At 38.6% G+C, this 20,399-nt stretch overlaps 1 protein-coding gene across 1 annotated transcript; it reads right to left on the bottom strand.

The window, feature by feature from the left end:
• Positions 1-17,855: 17,855 nt before the first annotated feature.
• Positions 17,856-20,387, bottom strand: LOC113068066 (uncharacterized). Its single transcript, XM_026240646.1, has 10 exons — positions 20,141-20,387; positions 19,842-20,048; positions 19,660-19,743; positions 19,202-19,261; positions 18,970-19,026; positions 18,773-18,847; positions 18,590-18,652; positions 18,401-18,463; positions 18,176-18,238; positions 17,856-18,043 (listed from the first exon to the last, which is right to left on the bottom strand). The coding sequence occupies exons 1-10, from the start codon at positions 20,250-20,252 to the stop codon at positions 17,988-17,990; spliced, it is 840 nt and encodes a 279-aa protein (XP_026096431.1). The 5' UTR covers positions 20,253-20,387; the 3' UTR covers positions 17,856-17,987.
• Between the last annotated feature and the right edge of the window lie 12 nt (positions 20,388-20,399).

Genomic DNA, 20,399 nt, shown 5'->3' on the forward strand with positions numbered 1-20,399 from the left:
AGTTTCGAAAGTTCAAAGTCACATTGCAGCAGAAAACTTATGCCACCACATTTATTAAATACGATAGTAGGAATCTCAAACCAGAAAGAGGACTTATCATTAATGAAAGCCTGCAACCATCTAAGTTTAATGACCCCATTCATAATATCAAAGTCAATCGTTTTAAGACCTCCTTCTTCATAATCTTTAATCATGTCACTTTTACGTATATAATGACTTTTCATTTTCCATATAAAATCAAAGTTTAATTTGTTAACTGCCTTTATCCTTTTTGCAGAAACTGATAAAGAGAAACATGGATAGATGAATCTAGAAAGATTCTCTACTTTTGTCAATAAAATTCTTCCAACAATTGTTATGTCTCTCTGCAGCCAAGTATTCATTATTAATTTACAATTATCCAAAGTTTTATCAAAATTTAAATGTTCTAAATTATCCATCCTCTTAGATAACCAGATACCTAAATATTTGACTTCATTTTTCACTGGGATATTATATAATGTTACATTAGGATGATCATGAATGGCCAATAACTCACATTTTGACATATTTAGCTTTAAACCTGAAGCTTCTGAAAAAAACTTAATTAACTGAAGTGCTAGGGGTATTTGCTGTTCATTTCTTAAAAAAAGAGTAGTGTCATCAGCAAATTGACTGACAATAAAATTATTACCTTCAAAATCAATGCCTAATATGGTTCCCATTTTGAGTAAAATAGACAACATTTCTGCTACCATAATAAATAATAAAGGAGAACATCCACAACCTTGCCTGATGCCTCTTCTAACCTCAAATCTTGGACATGTACCTTGAGTAAGAGCTACAGAACTGTTTATGTCTTTATAAAGCATTCCAACAATACTAATAAATTTAGGACCAAAACCAAAGTGTTTAAGAGTTTGAAAAATAAAAGAATGCTCCACCATGTCAAAGGCCTTATAGAAATCCAGAAATAAAATTAAACCATCCTCTTCAATTAAATGACCATATTCAACCAAATCAAAAACTAACCTGATATTATTATGAATTGACCTATCCTTTAAGAATCCTGATTGGGTCACACTGATAATTTGTGATATTCCTGTTTTTAATCTGGAAGCCAGTGCTTTAGTAAACAGTTTGTAATCAGTATTAAGTAGTGTTATGGGGCGTAAATTATCTAATATCCTTTTATCTTTTCCTGGCTTTGGTATCAAAATTATAAGCCCTTGTTTCATAGTTGGCAATAATTCAATATTATTTATACACTCTTGTAAGGCTTCAAATAAAAGATATTTTAGGTCATCCCAAAAAAAATTATAAAAATCTGTGGTTAACCCATCAGGACCCGGTGATTTACCAGGTTTACTCTGTTTAATCGCCGCATCAAGCTCTTGTAAGGTTAGGTCTGAATCGCATAGTTCTTTAAATACACTATCAATAGATGGTATATTATTTTTTATCATCTGAAAAAAAGAGTTTGAATTAACAGAGGAAAAAGAAGAGGAATACAAATTGGAGTAAAATTTAAACACCTCATTTACTATCAAGTTGTGATTTAATTGTTCTACTTGGTTCACAATTAAACTACTTATCGAATTTTTTTCTTGTCGTCTTTTCTCCAAATTAATGAAGTATGAGCTATTTTTTTCCCCCTCTTCCAGCCACTTAGCTCTGGATCTCACATATGCCCCTTTTGCCTTTTTAATATAGAATTCATCTAGAATGGAATGAAGCTTAATAAGTTTTTCTTTATCTTCATCTGACATGTTAGGTTGACAACAGCATTTATTAATATCTTGTATTAACTGGAATTCTTTTTTACGTTTCTTTTTCATCAGATTTTTGCTAAAGGTCATTGAATATTCTCTTAATTTATGTTTTAAATACTCCCATTTAATACCACTTGGCATCTTTTTTACTTTAAATTCAGCAATTATTTTTTTAATATATGTACAAAAATCAGTATGATTCAACAAATCTGCATTAAATTTCCAATAGCCTCTAGTATTACAAGGTTTATTTCTTTGTTCTAAGATTAAGTTGATCACACAATGATCTGTTAAGGGGGCACCTGAAATATTACACTTAGTTGCATTCCTTGAAAGAGATTCAGATCCGAGCCAATAATCAATTCTAGACTTTGAAGTGGCATTCGGTTTGAACCACGAAAAGTGTCTGGCAGTGGGGTTTAAGTTTCTCCAAATATCAATTAATCCATTGGATAAGCAGAAATTTTGAATAATACTGTTAGCATGAGAAATATCAAATTTAGACGGTTGTCTATCCATGTATTCATCTGGTGACATGTTAAAATCGCCACCGATTAAAATATAATCTGTAGGGTAACTAGTTTTTAGGTCACTTATGACATTTGTTATTGTCTCCAACAGGCCTTTATTCTGGGTTTGAACATTATACCCATACACATTAACTAAAATGAAAAATATTTCGTCTAAGTATAGGACCACTGCAAGCCAATGGCCATTAATATCAGCCCTGTGTGTAATAATCTTGCCTGGGCATTTATTCAAGCATATAGCGACCCCTGCAGACCGATTTGAACCATGACTAAATAACATAACATCCCCCCACTGCTTTTTCCAAAAGGTAACATCTGCCAACTCTGAATGTGTTTCTTGTAGAAAAAAACAATGTGATTTTTGACTTTTGCAAAATAAGAAAATTGCCTTTCTCTTAACTGAGTCCTTTAAACCCCTACAATTTAAAGAAGAAAATGAGATATCAGATTTTAACACGAACATGAACAATTAAACAGATAAAACAAAAAATTGAATAAAAAAATGTAAAATTTAAATCCAAATAAAGATGTAAACTACGTTTAGCGTTTGTGGAATAGAAAAAACTGAATCCCATTCCTTTATCACCCCACCTCACCTCATATCAAAGAGAAGCAGTCAATACCCTTTTTAAGTGATACGTTTACCCTCTATATACCCAAATGGACCTCTAAACCCAGCCGCCTTGCCTTCCTTTCTGGCTTGTGCGATTCTTGGCCATAATTCACTTCTCAACAGTCTATCTTCTTTCGTCAGGTCTTCGGCAAAACGAATGCCAGCTTCTTTGCACACTGCTGACGACTTGGTTCTCTTCCATACTTCGTCCCGCACCAATCTGCGGGTAAAAAGAATGATCACCTCTCTCGAACGACCGGTCTCCTTTCTTCCCACCCGATGCACGACATCCACAGCCTCCTCCATAGTAGAAGCAAACTCTGGCGTTATCTTGCCCAGAAGTTGAATCACATCCTCTCTTATGCGCTCGTTTGAGTTCTCCTTGAGACCTTTTATGCGAAGACACCATCTCCTCTTGTATCTTTCCTCTTCCAGCACACGAATTTTCAGATCATTATTGACTTCGGATAGATTTTCAATTTGTTTCTCCATCATTTTAATTTTGTCTTTGCATTCTCGTAACTCCTGCGCATTTATTTGGACGGACTTAGCAACGCTTGCAATCATCGCACTGTGCTGCTTCATTTGCGTGCTTAATTCTTCGTGCTGTAAATCTACCTTAGTTCCAAGGGCTTTAATTGCATCCAAAATAGCCGAATTGGGCACCTCGTTTTCCTCACACTCTGTTGGTTTTTTAGCCTTTTTTCCTTTTTGGGGTTTACTCGGTGTGGGTGGATCAGAATCAGTTCCTCTCTCCCTTTTGCTCGAACCTATTGCTATTTCCATTTCGTAACAATGATCTTCCATATCGGCACCACAACTTCGGGTATGTGTATTAGCAGGTGGAGGTGGAAAAAAACTTATCAAGCTAAACTAACTTGGGAAATTTTGTGAGAGCACGAAACAACTTGACTACTCAATCCGCCATCTTGCAGCACCCCCCCCGAAAATATGAACTGATACAGTGCACAGTAGAAATATAGTAAAAGTGATATGTTATATTAAAAAGTACATGTAGTACAACTTAAAGTAAAGTGAATAATATGAAAAGCGAGTACAACGCTGCAATAACATATTCGATATAATAGATTTATAATAGTATAAAATTATTTGTATAATATGAATAATACCATAATAAATAACTGAACAACAATAGGTTAACAATAACTGAACAACAATAGGTTAACAATAGCAAGAAGAATATGTAATATCAAGGGTGGAATAATACAGAATAGACAAAAATGAAGAATAAATTAATAGTAAATTAAAGAGTAAAATAAAAAAATTGAAATGTAATTTTAAAATACTATTTGTGTAATAATTATTAATCAAATTCAGACACAATATAAAAAAATTGTGGACATGAGTTCCAGATTGTGTTTAATTAATGAGCTCCTTAAGTAAAATATATACATGTATAATATATACATGTACACACACACACACACCTACATATATATATATATATATATATATATATATATATATATATATATATGTGTGTATATATATATGTATATATATATATATATATGTTCTATAATGCACATTACACACACTCATGCAGAAAACACACACATTTTGAAACAGTGATTTATTTTTCCATGTATGTTAACACATATAAATGTTTGGGTGTGAGTGTGTAAGGTTTACCTTGCACAACAAAATCTCAAAGTATAGTTGTTTATCACAGACCAGAATATGAGATGCTCCCCTCAAAAACTTGATATTAATCAAAATTAATAATAATTATAACAACATCACAATGAGTTTATCATGATATTGCAGCTGGACTCACTGTGAGTTCCTGTGTTTTTCATTTCTAGGCAATTAACATCATGTCGTTTTTGTGTAAAGACACACGCAGTACATTATCAGCATTAAACAGCCTGTGCAAAGCTTTTTAAAAGCAGTCTATAGTATTAGAATATGAGCTGGTCATTCCGTCGATTCATTCAGGGCTGCTCTGGGTTTAGTACAAACACAACACAAGTCTAGGGAGGTATAGTCTTGTCTCCGAGAACAGCTTTCCTCAGCTTTCCTTAAGGCTGTCCTTGTCCTGTTTGCAAATGGCTAAAAGAGAAGAAAAAAGAATACATAGAATCAGTTCACAGTTTTATGAAAAGCAATGAAATCCTTATAATCAAGTGATGATAAACTTAATCGGTAACACTTTTGAATAACGGTCCATTAGTTAACATTAGTTAACTACTTTAGTTAACATGATCTAAGCAAGAACAATCCTTCTACAGCATTTATTAATCTTAGTTGATGTTCATTTCAACATTTACTAATGCATTATTTAAAACAAAAGCTGTGCTTGTTAACATGAGTTAATGCACTCTGAATTAGCATGAACTAACGATGAAAAACTGTATTTTCATTAACTAACATGAACAAAGATGAATAAATACAGTAATAAATGTATTGTTCATTGTTTGTTCGTGTTAATTAATACATTAACTAACATTAACTAAAGGACTAGTATTCTAAAGTGTTACCACTTCATCTTTGTAAATAAGTAACGGTAGTGAAATTAAAGAGAGAAGCTTTAGCTCCATCATTAATCTAGACAGTCAAAGGGCTCACTCTGTATATTGTGCTCATAACACCATTTAGTTTATTATATAAATGGCAATATAAGTTAAAACGTAATAAGAATTAATTTAAACTCTGAGATCTTATGAAGTCTCAGCCTTCACTGCTAACTACGCTAGCGATATTATTAATCGTCTGACACTGGTGGTTAATTAAGCTGTCAACATAAAGTTAAAAATGACCAAAAACATCGAGAAAGAACAGCTGAGTCTTACCTGTGAAAGATAACACCCCGAGATCTGTTTTTACTATCGTGTGACGGTTTATAGGTGTCCAATCTGTCGATGAGTCAGATATGTTTTCTTCTGTCCTGATGTGAGAGTTATGACAGTTGCCCGCTCCAATATGGCGGCGACGTTGACGTGCGGTCGAGCGGCCAATGAGGCGTCTAGTTATTTATATGTCTATGAAGCCACCCAGGTGAGTCTGTCGTTCGTCATGTGAAATGATTGTAGATTTAGTTCATACACTGTATATAAAAACGGTGTGGTAGTTCTAGTTAACGGTCCTATTATTATCACTTCTAAATATTCTGTAACATCACTTAGAGCCGCTAATGCATTGCTATATTAGATTAGCCACAAAGCTAATACCATGTTTATCAGTGGAAGAGCGCGAACGTTAATAAGAGGTCGAACTATAAAGTTAGCGTTTAGTGCTTATTCTATTGCGGTGTGTTTCCCACATAATGACCGCGTAATGGGCCTTTCACACAGGACGCGGTATGCACAGCGCTTGGCCGCTGGGTTTAGCGTTGCCCTTCAGATACAACGCGATTTGCCCTGCTCTGCGCTATGGCGTAGGCGGAGTTTTAAAAACTTTTAGCGGGAGCTCTTTCATAGTCTGTTGTTCCTCTTTTCGGTCAGCAGCAAACATGTATCTGTCCCGTTGTAAGAAGCGAGCGATAGCGCTAGTCCTGCTGATGAGAATTAAGAGAGAAGCAAGGAAGAAGAGGCTACCCTCAGGCCCAGGGAACAATTTGGTGAATTCAGGCTGGTTACGTTACTCTAACGCTAATATAGCTTCCTTTTTAGCAGGCCCCTTAAATGCTTGCTATTAACTTGTTTGAAGGTGGTTCTTCTCAAAATTGACAGCGGTGTGTTCATGGCACTAACGTTAACCATTTTGATTCAGACTGCACAAAGAGAAGAGGAGAAGATATACGGGTCCGTTGTGAATGTGTCTGTGAGAGCAAATATAGTGTAGTTACAGTAACTACAGTAGGTGCGTCAGAAATGATTAAATCAGAGGGGACATGTAAATAAATGTGAGCTGAACAAGCGCTTTTTTCTTTTCTTTTTTTTTTCTTACATATTGTTTCAAAGCAGCTTTACAGACATAACAGGAAAATGTTGAAATAATATTGTTAAATATAAGGAGGTTAATACCTATTGCTTGACAAATAAAAAAAAAATATATATATTTCTCATTTTTGCCTATGTAGGAGATCCCTGTTTATTATTATTATAATTCTAATGATGACATGAGTAATGATACATGGTGATATTATTAATACACATGCTTATTCTTTCTATGTCTCTCTTTCTGCCCTACAGATGGCTGAAAAAGGTGAATGATGTAGCAGCAAAAGTGTGGGACTACTTCTGCAAATACTTTAACTTTAGTATTATAATTTATTTACAGTACACACACAGACTGTTAAAATCAGCTTCAACTGGAAGAAAGTAAAAGTGTTAAATGTTTAAAATCAGACTGTTTTTTGATCGTTAAAAAATATATACTTTTGATGTGCAATTGTTTAGTGATTGAGACCGTAATCTAAGGCTTTTTTTTACATAAATCCCTTCTGGAAAATGGTTTATACAGCCCACATACATAGAACAGGCAGATATTTTGCCATTGAATGTTATGTAAGTGCAGCTTATAGGAAATGGGTCTAATATCCAGTTTATTTTCAAAATCAAAATATCGGCTTATAAATCGGCTCTTTTCAAGTTAATATCGGCATCGGCCCCCAAAAATCCATATCGGTAGGGCTCTATACAGTACAGACCAAAAGTTTGGACACACCTTCTCATTCAAAGAGTTTTCTTTATTTTAATGACTATGAAAATTGTAGAGTCACACGGAAGGCATCAAGGGCTATTTGACCAAGAAGGAGAGTGATGGGGTGCTGCGCCAGATGACCTGGCCTCCACAGTCACCGGACCTGAACCCAATCGAGATGGTTTAGGGGTGAGCTGGACCACAGACAGAAGGCAAAAGTGCCAACAAGTGCTAATCATCTCTTGGGGAACTCCTTCAAGACTGTTGGAAGACCATTTCAGGTGACTACCTCTTGAAGCTCATCAAGAGAATGCCAAGAGTGTGCAAAGCAGTAATCAAAGCAAAAGGTGGCTACTTTGAAGAACCTACAATATGACATATTTTCAGTTGTTTCACACTTTTTTGTTATGTATATAATTCCATATATAATTCCACATGTGTTCATTCATAGTTTTGATGCCTTCAGTGTGAATCTACAATTTTCATACTCATGAAAATAAAGAAAACTCTTTGAATGAGAAGGTGTGTCCAAACTTTTGGTCTTGTCCTGTATATACAAAGGCTCATAAAGTCAGCTAATTACATAAATGACGTTAGCTGTCTGCCAAACTCTTTTCTCATTTCCTCACTTGTAACCTGGTTTGGTTACTATTTGTGCACTGCAATCAACCCTCCTACGAAAGTTGCAGAATGTGATGAAATCTGAACCGAAGTGGTCAAAGGAGGCACATTCAAAATGCATGTAGTGGAATAAGGCCCCATATACTGAATACTGAACTGATATGACATAATTTCGAACAAAATCAGACCGAAAACGGAGTTCGTTTTGAGTTTGTTTAGGCAGTTCGAAATAGTTTACCAAAGTGAACTTTCTGGGGGCGTTACACTATTGGTAGGTGTGTTATGAATGTGCAACGTGTTTGTGACAGGTGGGGTAGGGCCGAGAGCTGCGGGAACGGAGCGAGGCCGGTGGAGTGATTGGAAATGAGCGACACCCGCTCCACTCACCGGTCTCGAGTCCCACGGAGGAGATCGGAAAGATACAAAAGAGGAGCGATGACAGTGAAGGATGAGAGAGGACCAGGCCTGGGCTTTATTTTGTGTTTTGGTGCTGCAGTCATCCGTGAGAGGCCGTCGTGCCGTTTTGTTATTTTATTATTAAAGCTTTTCATTTAGAATGTCCGCCGGTTCCTGCTTCCTTCTTCCCGTAACTATGAAGGTTTGAAATTGTTACATTGGTGCCGAAACCCAGGAGGAAGGAGGGACGTGCTGCAGAAGTTCCCTTGCCACTGGGGTGAATCTGCGGTGCCATCAAGCATGGTGAAGGAGTCTGCCGCCATGGATGCTTGAGGCTGTGGGCTGGAGTTGCAGGGGGGGGCGGACAAACTCGCTGCCGGCTGCCCGCGATGTGGAAGGACGGCTGCCTCGTCTGTCTGTCCTTACCCCCAGGTTCTTTATTCAGAGACAGCATTTAATTTAACTAGTGTAATGTGGGACACTGACTTATGTGGGACACCTAAACATCACTGCATTTATATCTTCTTTTACAACATTAAACTGAAGATGATTGTAGTTGAATTCAATCAAGGATGTCAAGTCATTGAAAATCCAGTCTTTCTGGAAATTATGCCATAAACGTGTCAATGAAAGTCAAGGAAACATGAAAACATAAACATTCTAAATTGTTATCAAATTGTATTTGTGCTGTAGACCTATTTGTACATCAAATGTTGTAACAATAATGTTAAAAAAATTTATATTTTCTATTTGGAACAATTATAGCACTATTCGTACAGTAATTATATCTCATGGGAATGTAAGCTATTTTCAACATTTACAGGTATTTGTCTGTGATTTTATTTAACACTTAAGGTAACTGTTGTGCTTTGCTGTAATTTGCATGCATATTTATTATTGAAATGCTGGAAAGTATTTACAAGAACAATATTCAACTGCCCCACCAAATAAGAAAGAGTCATTAAGAGTCATTAAATGAGTCATTATTATATCACTATATCGGATATAATTATATACAGCTATTTTAAAACAGGAGATTTAAATAATCAAATAGTAAATATGATGATATTATAAAATAATACAATTTATATGACATTTTATTTACATCATGCAATCATGCGACTGGTCACGTGAGCAGCGCATCCCTGGGTTCGTAGGATATCGCCATATGAATCCATGAGTTTTACTATCACTGAGGTGCCATGGGTATGTATTTTTACAGTCCACATGAAAAACAATTACTGTTAGAATAAGGCTTTTGTCATTCCACTGTAGAAAATGTTTCAAAAGAGGGACAACATGTTTTTGACTAATGTTAGACAGTCAAATATGTTATATATACACATGTTATTCAATTGATAAAAATGCATATTAAGAAAGTTAAATGCCATACATGTATTTCTGTTAAATTTTGGGGCTTAAAATGCAGCAATATTATATTATTTATTTTAAGATCCAGAATTCAGTTTTTTACAATAACAATATGCTTAACACATGCTTTTGAAAATACATGTTCCACATTCGTAGAGTACAGGGGTTTAATAACATTGTAAAGACATTCCATGTTCCAAATTTTAAATCTTCAACTAAATCTTATAAAACTTTAATCTATCGTTATAAATCAAATATAATTTTAACAGTTATGAGAAAAACAGCATCATGTATTTAGGCATAGATTAATTAAGAAACAAACCGCAAATACATTTTTTGTGTACAAACACATGAGATACAGTGGAAAGAACCCTCACAAAGTCTCAACAGAATTGAACAGAACAGAATCTGAGCTTGTAAACCTCAAGTATACATGAATACAGCATCTCCTTAGCATACAGTCAGCTAACTTAACTTTTAATGACATTAACACAGCTGTCTCCCTAAAAAGATAACGGAATTATTTTATCTCCATTAACTTTAATTTGGAATTTATTATTATGTTTTCTGCAGAATTTTTTGTAATAAATTGTTTTAAATATACATCATTTCTGTGTTATATTCTGTAATTGTATTTAACACTCCACGTGAACATATGGCTAGTTGTTTTTAGACAAACTGATAAAGACGGCAAACAGACTGTAGGCCTAACAAATTAAGTACTAACTAAACATAGGTATGCACATTTAACAAGGACTGTTAAAATAACAAGTTTGCTTTGTAAAAAATAAACTACTTCTCAAAGCAGAATAGAAACTACATCTCAACCAGCATATAACATGAATGTGCATAACTGTTACTGATTAATGCTGAACAAATGTGGCATAAATGTGCATACACAGGAATAAGATATTAATGTTTTATAAATAAATGTATAAATAAGTGTTCGCTACTCACGAGCTATCACACATTTTAAATTTGTGAAAGAATTATGGCTTCTGGGTACTGGAAGTTTTTTTTTCCTTTTTTGCCATACATTTCTGTGCAGGTGTAAAAAAATGGGTGTAGCCACAAGTGTGCAAATGTTACCTGAGCAGATGACTCCAGCATCTTTAGCATGATCACAGTAACTTTGGTCCCATCCTGCTGATCCACAGTCCTTCAATGTCGATTCTGAACCAACACATTTGACAAAACCCATCCAGATTTGCCCTGATCCTTGTCCAAAGTGTGCATTACTCAGAGCATCTACAGGTTCTCCACAGTCCAGCTCTCTACACACCACTGCAGCTTCATTCATATCCCAGAAAACATCACACACTGTTCCCCACTGACCTCTGTGAAGAACCTCAACTCTACCAGCACAGGGACTGTGACCACCAACCAACCTCACATTCACACGGTCTAATATTTTAAACAAATGAGAGAGAGAGAAAGAGAGGCATATTGTGAATTAATAAATTACAATATTGTCATCTGAAACACTGCATTATAATCAAAATTCTTGAAGCAAATAAAAAAAAAATCCCACAATATTCTGACCAATTCCAGAAAGTAAAATTTCTCCATCACTCTTTCACAGGTTTTGTGTGTGTGTGTGTGTGTGTGTGTGTGTGTACTTACCAGCTGTGATGAGTATTACAACTGTAGACAGTAAAATGAGTGTCAGGCATCTCTCTATCATCCTCATCCTCATCCTCAGCTCAACACCCAGTGTACAAGCTTCTCCGCTCTGATGATGCAGAAGTAAAGGCATCGTCTCAGCCCCCTTAATGAGAGAGAAAAAGGCCCAACACCCTCCAATCACACTCGCTATTACCTTATTAGACACAACAGAGGAAATCATCAAACAACGTCAGTGACAAATCAGAGGACACTTTCTGACTTTCACCATATATAAATATATACATCAAAACCGTCAGAGCTGATGAACTCCTCCCCATACATCAAGACCTCAGTGAGGGGAGGCACACACACACACATTTTTAATTTACAGGAGACAGGAAACTCTACAGTTTATTTTCAGCATCAAAGCCAAACACCTGCAGAGACGAGATAAAAGCACTGATATCAAACTGAAAATGTCCAAAATTAGTGTATAGATATGTCAACATGACATCATAAACGCAACTCTGTAAAATTGTAAAATTACATAAAATGACATTTGAGTAAATAAAGGCTTAAATGTAAGGCTTAATAGACTATGAGGGAAATGTTATGGAACCTTAACATCTTTAGAAATAATTACTAGAACTAATGTCAGATTTATTCAATTCCATTAAAAATAATTCAGATGGCACACAAAAATCATAATTGCCATTAAACGGTGATCATGTTCTTTACCTAGTGACCAGCAGAAAGAGTCAGTGTGCATCTATAAATTTCTGCTAAACCACCTTGTATTGTATATTGATACTTCCAGAATAGTGTAGCCACAAACTAAAATTTTACTTTTGAACGAAGCAATATGCACTTATTCTCTTTGTATTTTTGCATGAGCAAAAAAAAAAATCTGGTTTTGTGAGTATCAGTTGTATCTATCATCATAGCTCTACAAATCTCTACAAATTCACACATTCATCACAAACACATTCATTACATTCAGAACAAATTGGAAACATCTATCTGAAATTTACTTTAATACTTACATTTATTTATAAAAGTATATAATATGTTGTTGTAGAATAAGAGAGTGACACCTGTCTCACGATCTGGTTTCAATCCATCAGTGATGACATAATCATTGTATCCCGGTGTGATTTCCTTCACCATCTCTTCTGTACAAACACACAATATGTTTGGATACAACACCAAAATATGTTGTTGATTCAGATCATGAGACATCATAAACCTTTAGTAATGAATCATATAAACAATTAAAAAGGTCACTGACCTTTTAGGCCACTGTACAAAGCCCCACACATGACATGCAGGAAAAAATATAAGGCTAAATCATGTGCATGATTTACTAGTTCGTTCCCTCAATGTACTAAAACGTGCACACGATTACTATAGCGCTCCCTCTATTTACTATTGAGTTAATTCGATTAAAAATGGTGTGCACGATTTACTAATTAGTTCCTTCGATTTGATCGAGTGAACACATTGAGGGAACGTAATCGTGTGCACGTTTTAGTAAAATGTGCGAGGCTCTGTACCACTGCCATTGGTGACATCATCATAATATGAAGTCTTGAACTCTTTTGCTAAAAAAAGAGAGCAAAGTGTTAATAAATAGGCAAACATCAGTATTTGAATAGGATTGGATCATTAATCAAATATGTAACATACATATTTTTTTATTAAGGTGAATTCTTTAAAAATGATTTGAGTGGAATGTGGAGTGAATGTGTGCTTCATCTCTCGAAACTGATAGAAACTCAACAGCATCTTCATACCCAGAATGCAGTTCTTCAGAGATGAGACTCCCTGATAAAGTAGAGCAGGCAGTCAGAAACATGTTCATCATTACAAACTGACTAAATCCTCATTTTCTTTGCATCAGAAGACAACACAGCACAAATATTAATCATTCACATTTAAAAAGCATTACAGGCAGAAATCCCTTTTTATTGGGCCTATAAGCAAACACATCACATATCTTCACATGAACCCATTCCTCACTGCCTTCCAGAAATAGACACACACACACACCTGCACATACACTTAAAGATATATGAACACCTCCTGATGACAATCTAAAAAATACTCACAGGAAGACACACACATACAGACACACACACACACTCATACACATACAGTAAACATGCACCTGCAGCTCTGTGGTTTTCTGTCAGGAATTCTGTGGTTTGAAGCAGGAGGTTTAACAGGACTAATAATAGATGAACATCAACTGTCTGACGGTATTAAATGAGTGTTTCGGGTGGGGAGGTTCAGCGAGTAAATGCTAATAAGTGACACCTGCGCCACTCACCCAATGCTCTCCACTCCCACTGAGGAGCTATGGAAGAATAAAACGAGGAGTGAGGACAGTTTTCGTTAAATTAAATTAAATTAAATTAAATTGTAAGTTACACTGTAGTAGTGAGAGTGATATTTCTGGTATTTTCATTCAGTTGTATAATAACGGCCTTTAAAGTAGGATCACCAGACCTCCTCGTTCTCCAGGAACAGTCTGGGTTTTTGGTCTTCTGACCCTAAATGGTGCTGTTCCTGTAAAATGTTCCTGATTTTTCAGCACAATCAAAACAACTGCAAAGTCTGACCACCAGAGCCGACTGATCAGGGGTGGCTTTACCACTTTGTAGGCCCCAAGAAGCGTCAAGACCCCAGGCCCCCTCGGTACAAATCAGGTTCCAGGGGAGGGGGTTCCCACAGGGGCCCCACACACTTGCATGGTTTGGATGATGGTTAAAACAACTACTGCTGCTGGTTACTAGAGTCACAGTGTCTGGGTTGTGTTCCCTGGGTTTCCACTAGGTGTCCTCCTTTCCCACGGTGTCTGTCACTTTGTGAACTGTCTGTTCCCTTATTTGGTCACCTTCCTCCTTGTTTGGGTTAATTGATTATTCCCCACCTGTCTCCAGTTCCCTCATTACCTTCTGTGTATTTATACCCGGTCTGTCTGAGTATGTGTCCTTGTCTAATGTCTTGTCATTCCGTAGTCTCGATCCTGCCTTGTGTTTTGTCTGTTCTTGTTTATCTGGATTCTCTGGTTTTGACCCTGCCTGGACTGTTTACCCTTTTGGATTGCCCCTTAAATATATATCTTACCTGCACTTGGATCTCTCCGTGTTTCCTTGTATCACCGAACGTGACAGAAGGACTCCGTCAACACGAGATCCAGCGGTATGTCGGGTGATGTTTCTTCCCCAGCCACCGAGCGGGAGAGAAGCAATCGGTTTGAGGGAACCCGCCTGGTCATGTTTCGCGGCACCAGGGGAGGTCGCCGAGGAGGGAGTGGGCGAGAGGAGACTCAGCATCGCTCTCCACCATGACCCACCTTCAACTCGGGGCTCATGTGGGAGGGACCAGAGGCGCCGTCTCACCATTGCGGATGGAAAAGGCCAGCGCCACGACTCATAATGGCCGCAGGGCCAGTGCCACTGCACAAGATGGCCGCCAGCCCAGCGCCACGAGGCAAGATGGAAGCCAGCCCTGCGCCACAGCACAAGATGGCCGCCAACCCAGCGCCGCTGCGGTGCATGGCCACCAACCCCGCACCACGAGGCAAGATGGAAGCCAGCCTCACACCACAGTACAAGATGGCGGCCAGCTCAGTGCCATGAGGCAACATGGCCACCAACCCAGCACCATGAAGCAAGATGGCTGCCAGCCCAGCGCCACAGCACAAGATGGCCGCCAACCCAGCGCCACGAGGCAATATGGACACCAGCACAGCGCCACAGCACAAAGTGGTCACCAATCCAGTGCCACGATGCAGGATGGCCACCAGCTCAGCGCCAACGCCCAAGATGGCCTTGGACTCATTCTTGGAGTATTTCTCCATGCTGTCAAGGATCATAGAAATTCCCAAGACTGTTCACGTCACGGCTGCTGAGCCAGCGCCACAACCCAAGATGGCCACCAATCCAGCGCCACAGCACAAGATGGCTGCCAGCCCAGTGCCACAGCACAAGATGGCACTCACCCAGCGCCAATGCCCAAGTTGGCCACAGGTCCAGAGTCGAGTAAGGTTCCAGTGAACCCTCCAGAGTCGACTAAGGTTCCAGTGAACCCTCCAGAGTCGACTAAGGTTCCAGTGAACCCTCCAGAGTCGAGTCAGATTCCAGTGAACCCTCCAGAGTCGAGTCAGGTTCCAGTTGACCCTCCAGAGTCGAGTCAGGGTCCAGTGAACCCTCCAGAGTCGAGTCAGGTTCCTGTTGACCCTCCAGAGTCGAGTCAGGTTCCTGTTGACCCTCCAGAGTCAAGTCAGGTTCCTGTTGACCCCCCAGAGTCGAGTCAGTTTTCAGTGAACTCTCCAGAGTCGAGTCAGGTTCCTGTTGACCCCCCAGAGTCGAGTCAGGTTCCAGTGAACTCTCCAGAGTCGAGTCAGGTGTTTGTGGACCCTCCAGAGTCAGGGCTAGTCCCCGATGACCTTCCAGAGTCAGGGCTAGTCAATGATGACCTTCTTGAGCCAGGGCTAGATACTGATGACCTTCCAAAGTAAGGTCTAGGTACCATGGACTTTCCAGAGACAAGGCTGGTCACCGTTGACCTTTCAGAGTCAAGTCACTGGTGATCTTCAAGGACTGTGTCAAGTCACTGGTTATTTTCAAGGACAGAGTCAAGTCACGGTTGATCTTCTAGGACTGAGTCAAGTCACTGGTGATCTTTATGAACAAATGCCAGTCACCAATGATCTTCGCGAGCAGAGTCAGGCCAGCACCGATCTTCTGGAGTCCAGTGGAGACACCAGGGGGTTACCAGAGTTTCGTCGTCCCATTGGTCCGGCCTCACAGAGGTCTGCTCCACCTTGGGGGGCTCTCGTCCTGACCACATGGCTGTGGTGGTCTTCTGCTCCACCCTGGGGGTTGTCCGCCCTGACCACACGATTGTGGTGGTCTTCTGCTCCACCCTGGGGGACTCTGGCCTCGACCACAAGGATGTGGTGGTCTTCTGCTCTGCCCTGGGGGGCTTCCGCCCTGACCACACGGTTGTGGTGGTCTTCCACTCCGCCCTGGGGGGCTCTCGCCCTGACCACACGCTTGTGGTGGTCTTCTGCCCCGCCCTGGAGGACTCTGGCCTCGACCACAAGGACGTGGTGGTCTTCTGCTCCGCCCTGGGGGGCTTCATGTTGTTTTTTACTTTTTGTTTTTGTGTTCACTTCTGTCCCTGTTCCCCTCTGTTAGTCTGGCCCTCCGTCCCTCCCCCTGAACCTCCTCCGGTCCTCCTCCCTCCTGTTCTCCCTGTTTTGTGTTCACACTTCTGGTGTCTGTTCCCCATGTTTTTCTTTTCTGGCCCTCCGTCCCTCCCCCTGAGCCTCCACCTGTCCGCCTCCCTCCTGGTCTCTGTTTTGTGTCTTGTCGTGGAGCGTCTGGGAGCCGCTCCGTAGAGGGGGGGGTACTATCACAGTGTCTGGGTTGTGTTCCCTGGGTGTTTCCACTAGGTGTCCTCCTTTTTTGGTTTCCTCCTCAACTTTTGCTCACTGTTGTCTAGACCAGCACGCACTGCCCCATCTGCCCCCTGGCTGTCCGAGGTTCTCCGTGAACATCGCTCCAAACTCAGGGATGCAGAGGGGAAATGGCAGAAATCAAAAAACTCTACTGACCTCAATGTGTATCAGTCTCTCCTCTCTTCCTTCTCTGCAAATGTGTTCACGGCTAAAACATCCTACTACCCCATAAAATTAACAGCTGCTGTGATGCTCGGACACTCTTCAAGACTTTCTCTTCTCTTCTTAATCCGCCGCCTCCACCTCCTCCATCGACTCTTACAACGGACGACTTTGCAGCTTTCTTCACAAATAAGACAATATCCAGTGACCAATTCTCCACACCGCAGACTGAGGACAACTTCACAATGACCGACCCACACTCTATTATATGATTTACACATATATAACACAGTACTTCTACAGTAAAATATAGAATATAAAAGTAGTTTATGAGTAAAATATATAAGCCCAGTAGACAAGCAATATGTATTATTTATTTATTGGTTTATAACACACCTGATCACATAAGATAATAATAGCTGATAGAATTGATTTTAGTTGAATGTTATTTCTTTTCTTTCTATTGTGAAAGTTACTTAGTGCATCTAAAATAAATGCAAGCATTTTTTCAAAATTATCCACTCATGAACTCAGTACTTTCTGTGGTGAACCTGAGGGCTGTTACATCACTGATGGTCATTGTGTTTATATTTAGGATGTTTTGATTGTCACTGTGTTTGTGCTCTATAATGTAAGATCATATTTTTGATTTCAGGGATCATGTAATCACATATCGACATAAAAAAAAAAAAGTCTATTGCTATTAACAAGGCCAAAAAAATCCAACAAAATCCCACAAAGGCATAACAGATTTATTAAAAAAAATGTGGCAAAACATAAAAACCTGAGATTTGACAAACAAATTCGATATATCAATAACTCAAACTTTGTTCAAATTTGTTGAACCGAAGTAGTGGATGACATCACTGAGCCAAATGACCCCCTTCTTTGTTTGACTCCTCCTCCACATCATCATAATCTGTTATTAAAAACAAAATCTTAAATCATGTAAGTGAATAAATATTTGAAGTCTAAACAATTGGAAAAATTAAAAAAATATTCAAATCTACAAACAGAACAAAAGTGTTATATAAGTGTTATTATAACTTACCCAATATGTTTCTCACATCTTCACTGACACTCATGGCATCATCATACTCCTCCTGAACTCTCTCTGGTCAAGAATGACATAAAAACATCTCATATCAGTTTATTAAACACTTTATCAGATTTGAAGGATCCCTTTTCCCTTCAGTGATTGATTAAACAGAGCAAACGTCTGATACTCATGTAAACATGAAAAGGGGCATAAAAAATTTAGTTCTGTGCATCTCACCTGTTTCCCCTTGAGAGATCCGTCTATTAATGATGACATCATCATAATTCTCTGGTGCGTCCACTACACATAAAAATAGGAGTCAATTTAAAGTAAACCAAAAAAAAACAATAAGAGAGTAATTGTAAATATTATATGTAATATGTAAAAAAAAAAAAAAATTTATAAGTAAAACACCTTTTAAAACACCTTTTTTGATATCAGCGTTCTGTCCACTCGTCATGACATCATCATAGTTCTCAGGTGTGTCTTCTACAAATTAACACATTCATCACAGAAACCTTTTTACTACATTAAAAATAAATGAGAAATATCTGCCTTAATTTAATTTAAAACTATATTCTATGCTGTTGTAGAGTAAGAGAGTGACACCTGTCTCACGATCTGGTTTCAGTCCATCAGTGATGACATCATCATAGTATACCGGTGTGATTTCCTTCATCTCTTCTGCATCAACACACAATATGTTTGGATACAAAAGCCAAAATATGTTCTTGCTGCAGGTCATGGGACTGAGAATTAATATTTGGTAAAGAAGTAAAATGTGATCAGTTAAAAAGTTCACTGACCTTTTAGGCTAGTGCCGTTGGTGACATCATCATAATATGTAGTCTTGAACTCGTTTGCTAAACAAGGTGAGAAAACATCAGTAAACATCAGTATTTTAATAGTATTGGTTCATTAATCAAATATCTATAATTAGTTAACTTCAGTCATTTATGTATTAAGTTTTGTGAATTCATTAAAAAGGGGTCTTTTTTGAGTGAAATGTGGAGTGAATGTGTGCTTCATCTCTCGAACCTGAGAGAAGCTCATCAGCATCTTCATAACCAGAATGCAGTTCTTCAGAGATGAGACTCCCTGTTCAAGAAGAGCAGAGCAAAATAGAAACATGTCTTTACAAAAAAACTGAATCCTCATTACCTTTTAATCATAAAGATGAGAACTCAAATATTAATTATTTACATTTAAAATTATTATAGGCAGAAATCCTTTTTGGGACCTATTAACAAAAACACTAATATCCTCAAATGAACCCATTCCTCCTTATCTCAAAATACTCCCAGGAAGAGATGCTCTCTCTCACAGACACACACACACACACACACACACATAAACATGCACCTGTAGCTCTGTGGTTTTCTGACAAGAATTCTGTGGTTTGAAGCAGGTTTAACAGGACTAATAATAGATGAACATCAACTGTCTGACAGACTCTTATTAATGCTATTAAATGAGATTGATGGCTCATGTCTCACCCCTCTGAGTGAAGTGATTGTGTCTGTGCTGAATCTCCTCATAAACGGCCTCAGTCTTCATCTTGTGTCTCCTCTTAGAGAGAGCTGTGAGTGTAGACAGACAAACCTGCTGTCAGTTCACAACACATGACTGATCACACACTGAATAAGACACAACATGACAGTCTCTGGATCTCTCCTACCTCTCCTCATCACTCTGTTCTGCTGAATCAGTATAAGCAGTGGCACTAAGAGCAGTAAGAGCACAACTCCCAGAACAATCACAAGCACTGGGGGGACGGAGAGAGTTTGTGGAGGAGAGACTGATGTTGAGCGCACTGGAGGAGAAACTGGAGGAGAAGCTGATGTTGTTGTGGCAGGAGTAGTGGTAACTGACAAATCTGGCAAATCTGTCAAACACACAAACACATTAACAATGATGCAAGTGATTAATTTAAACAAATATTATTAGCACTGAAATGATCCAGAAATTTTACCTGACCTACACAGTTAACTGTAACAAGCTTCTTGCGCGCACAGTCAGTGTGGTTTTTCAGGGAGAGAGAACAGTCCCACAGGTGAATCTCATTCCCTCTGCATTGACCTTCGTTCATCCACACATCACCTTCACCAGCACCAAAGACTGAATTCCCATCAGCCCTCAGTGCTGCTCCACAACCCAGCTGCCTGCAGACCACCTGAGCATCGCTGATGTCCCACTGATCATCGCAGACTGAGCCCCACACAGAGTTATGATACAC

The sequence above is a fragment of the Carassius auratus genome, chromosome 4, assembly GCF_003368295.1.
Source record: "Carassius auratus strain Wakin chromosome 4, ASM336829v1, whole genome shotgun sequence".
NCBI lineage: Eukaryota > Metazoa > Chordata > Actinopteri > Cypriniformes > Cyprinidae > Carassius > Carassius auratus.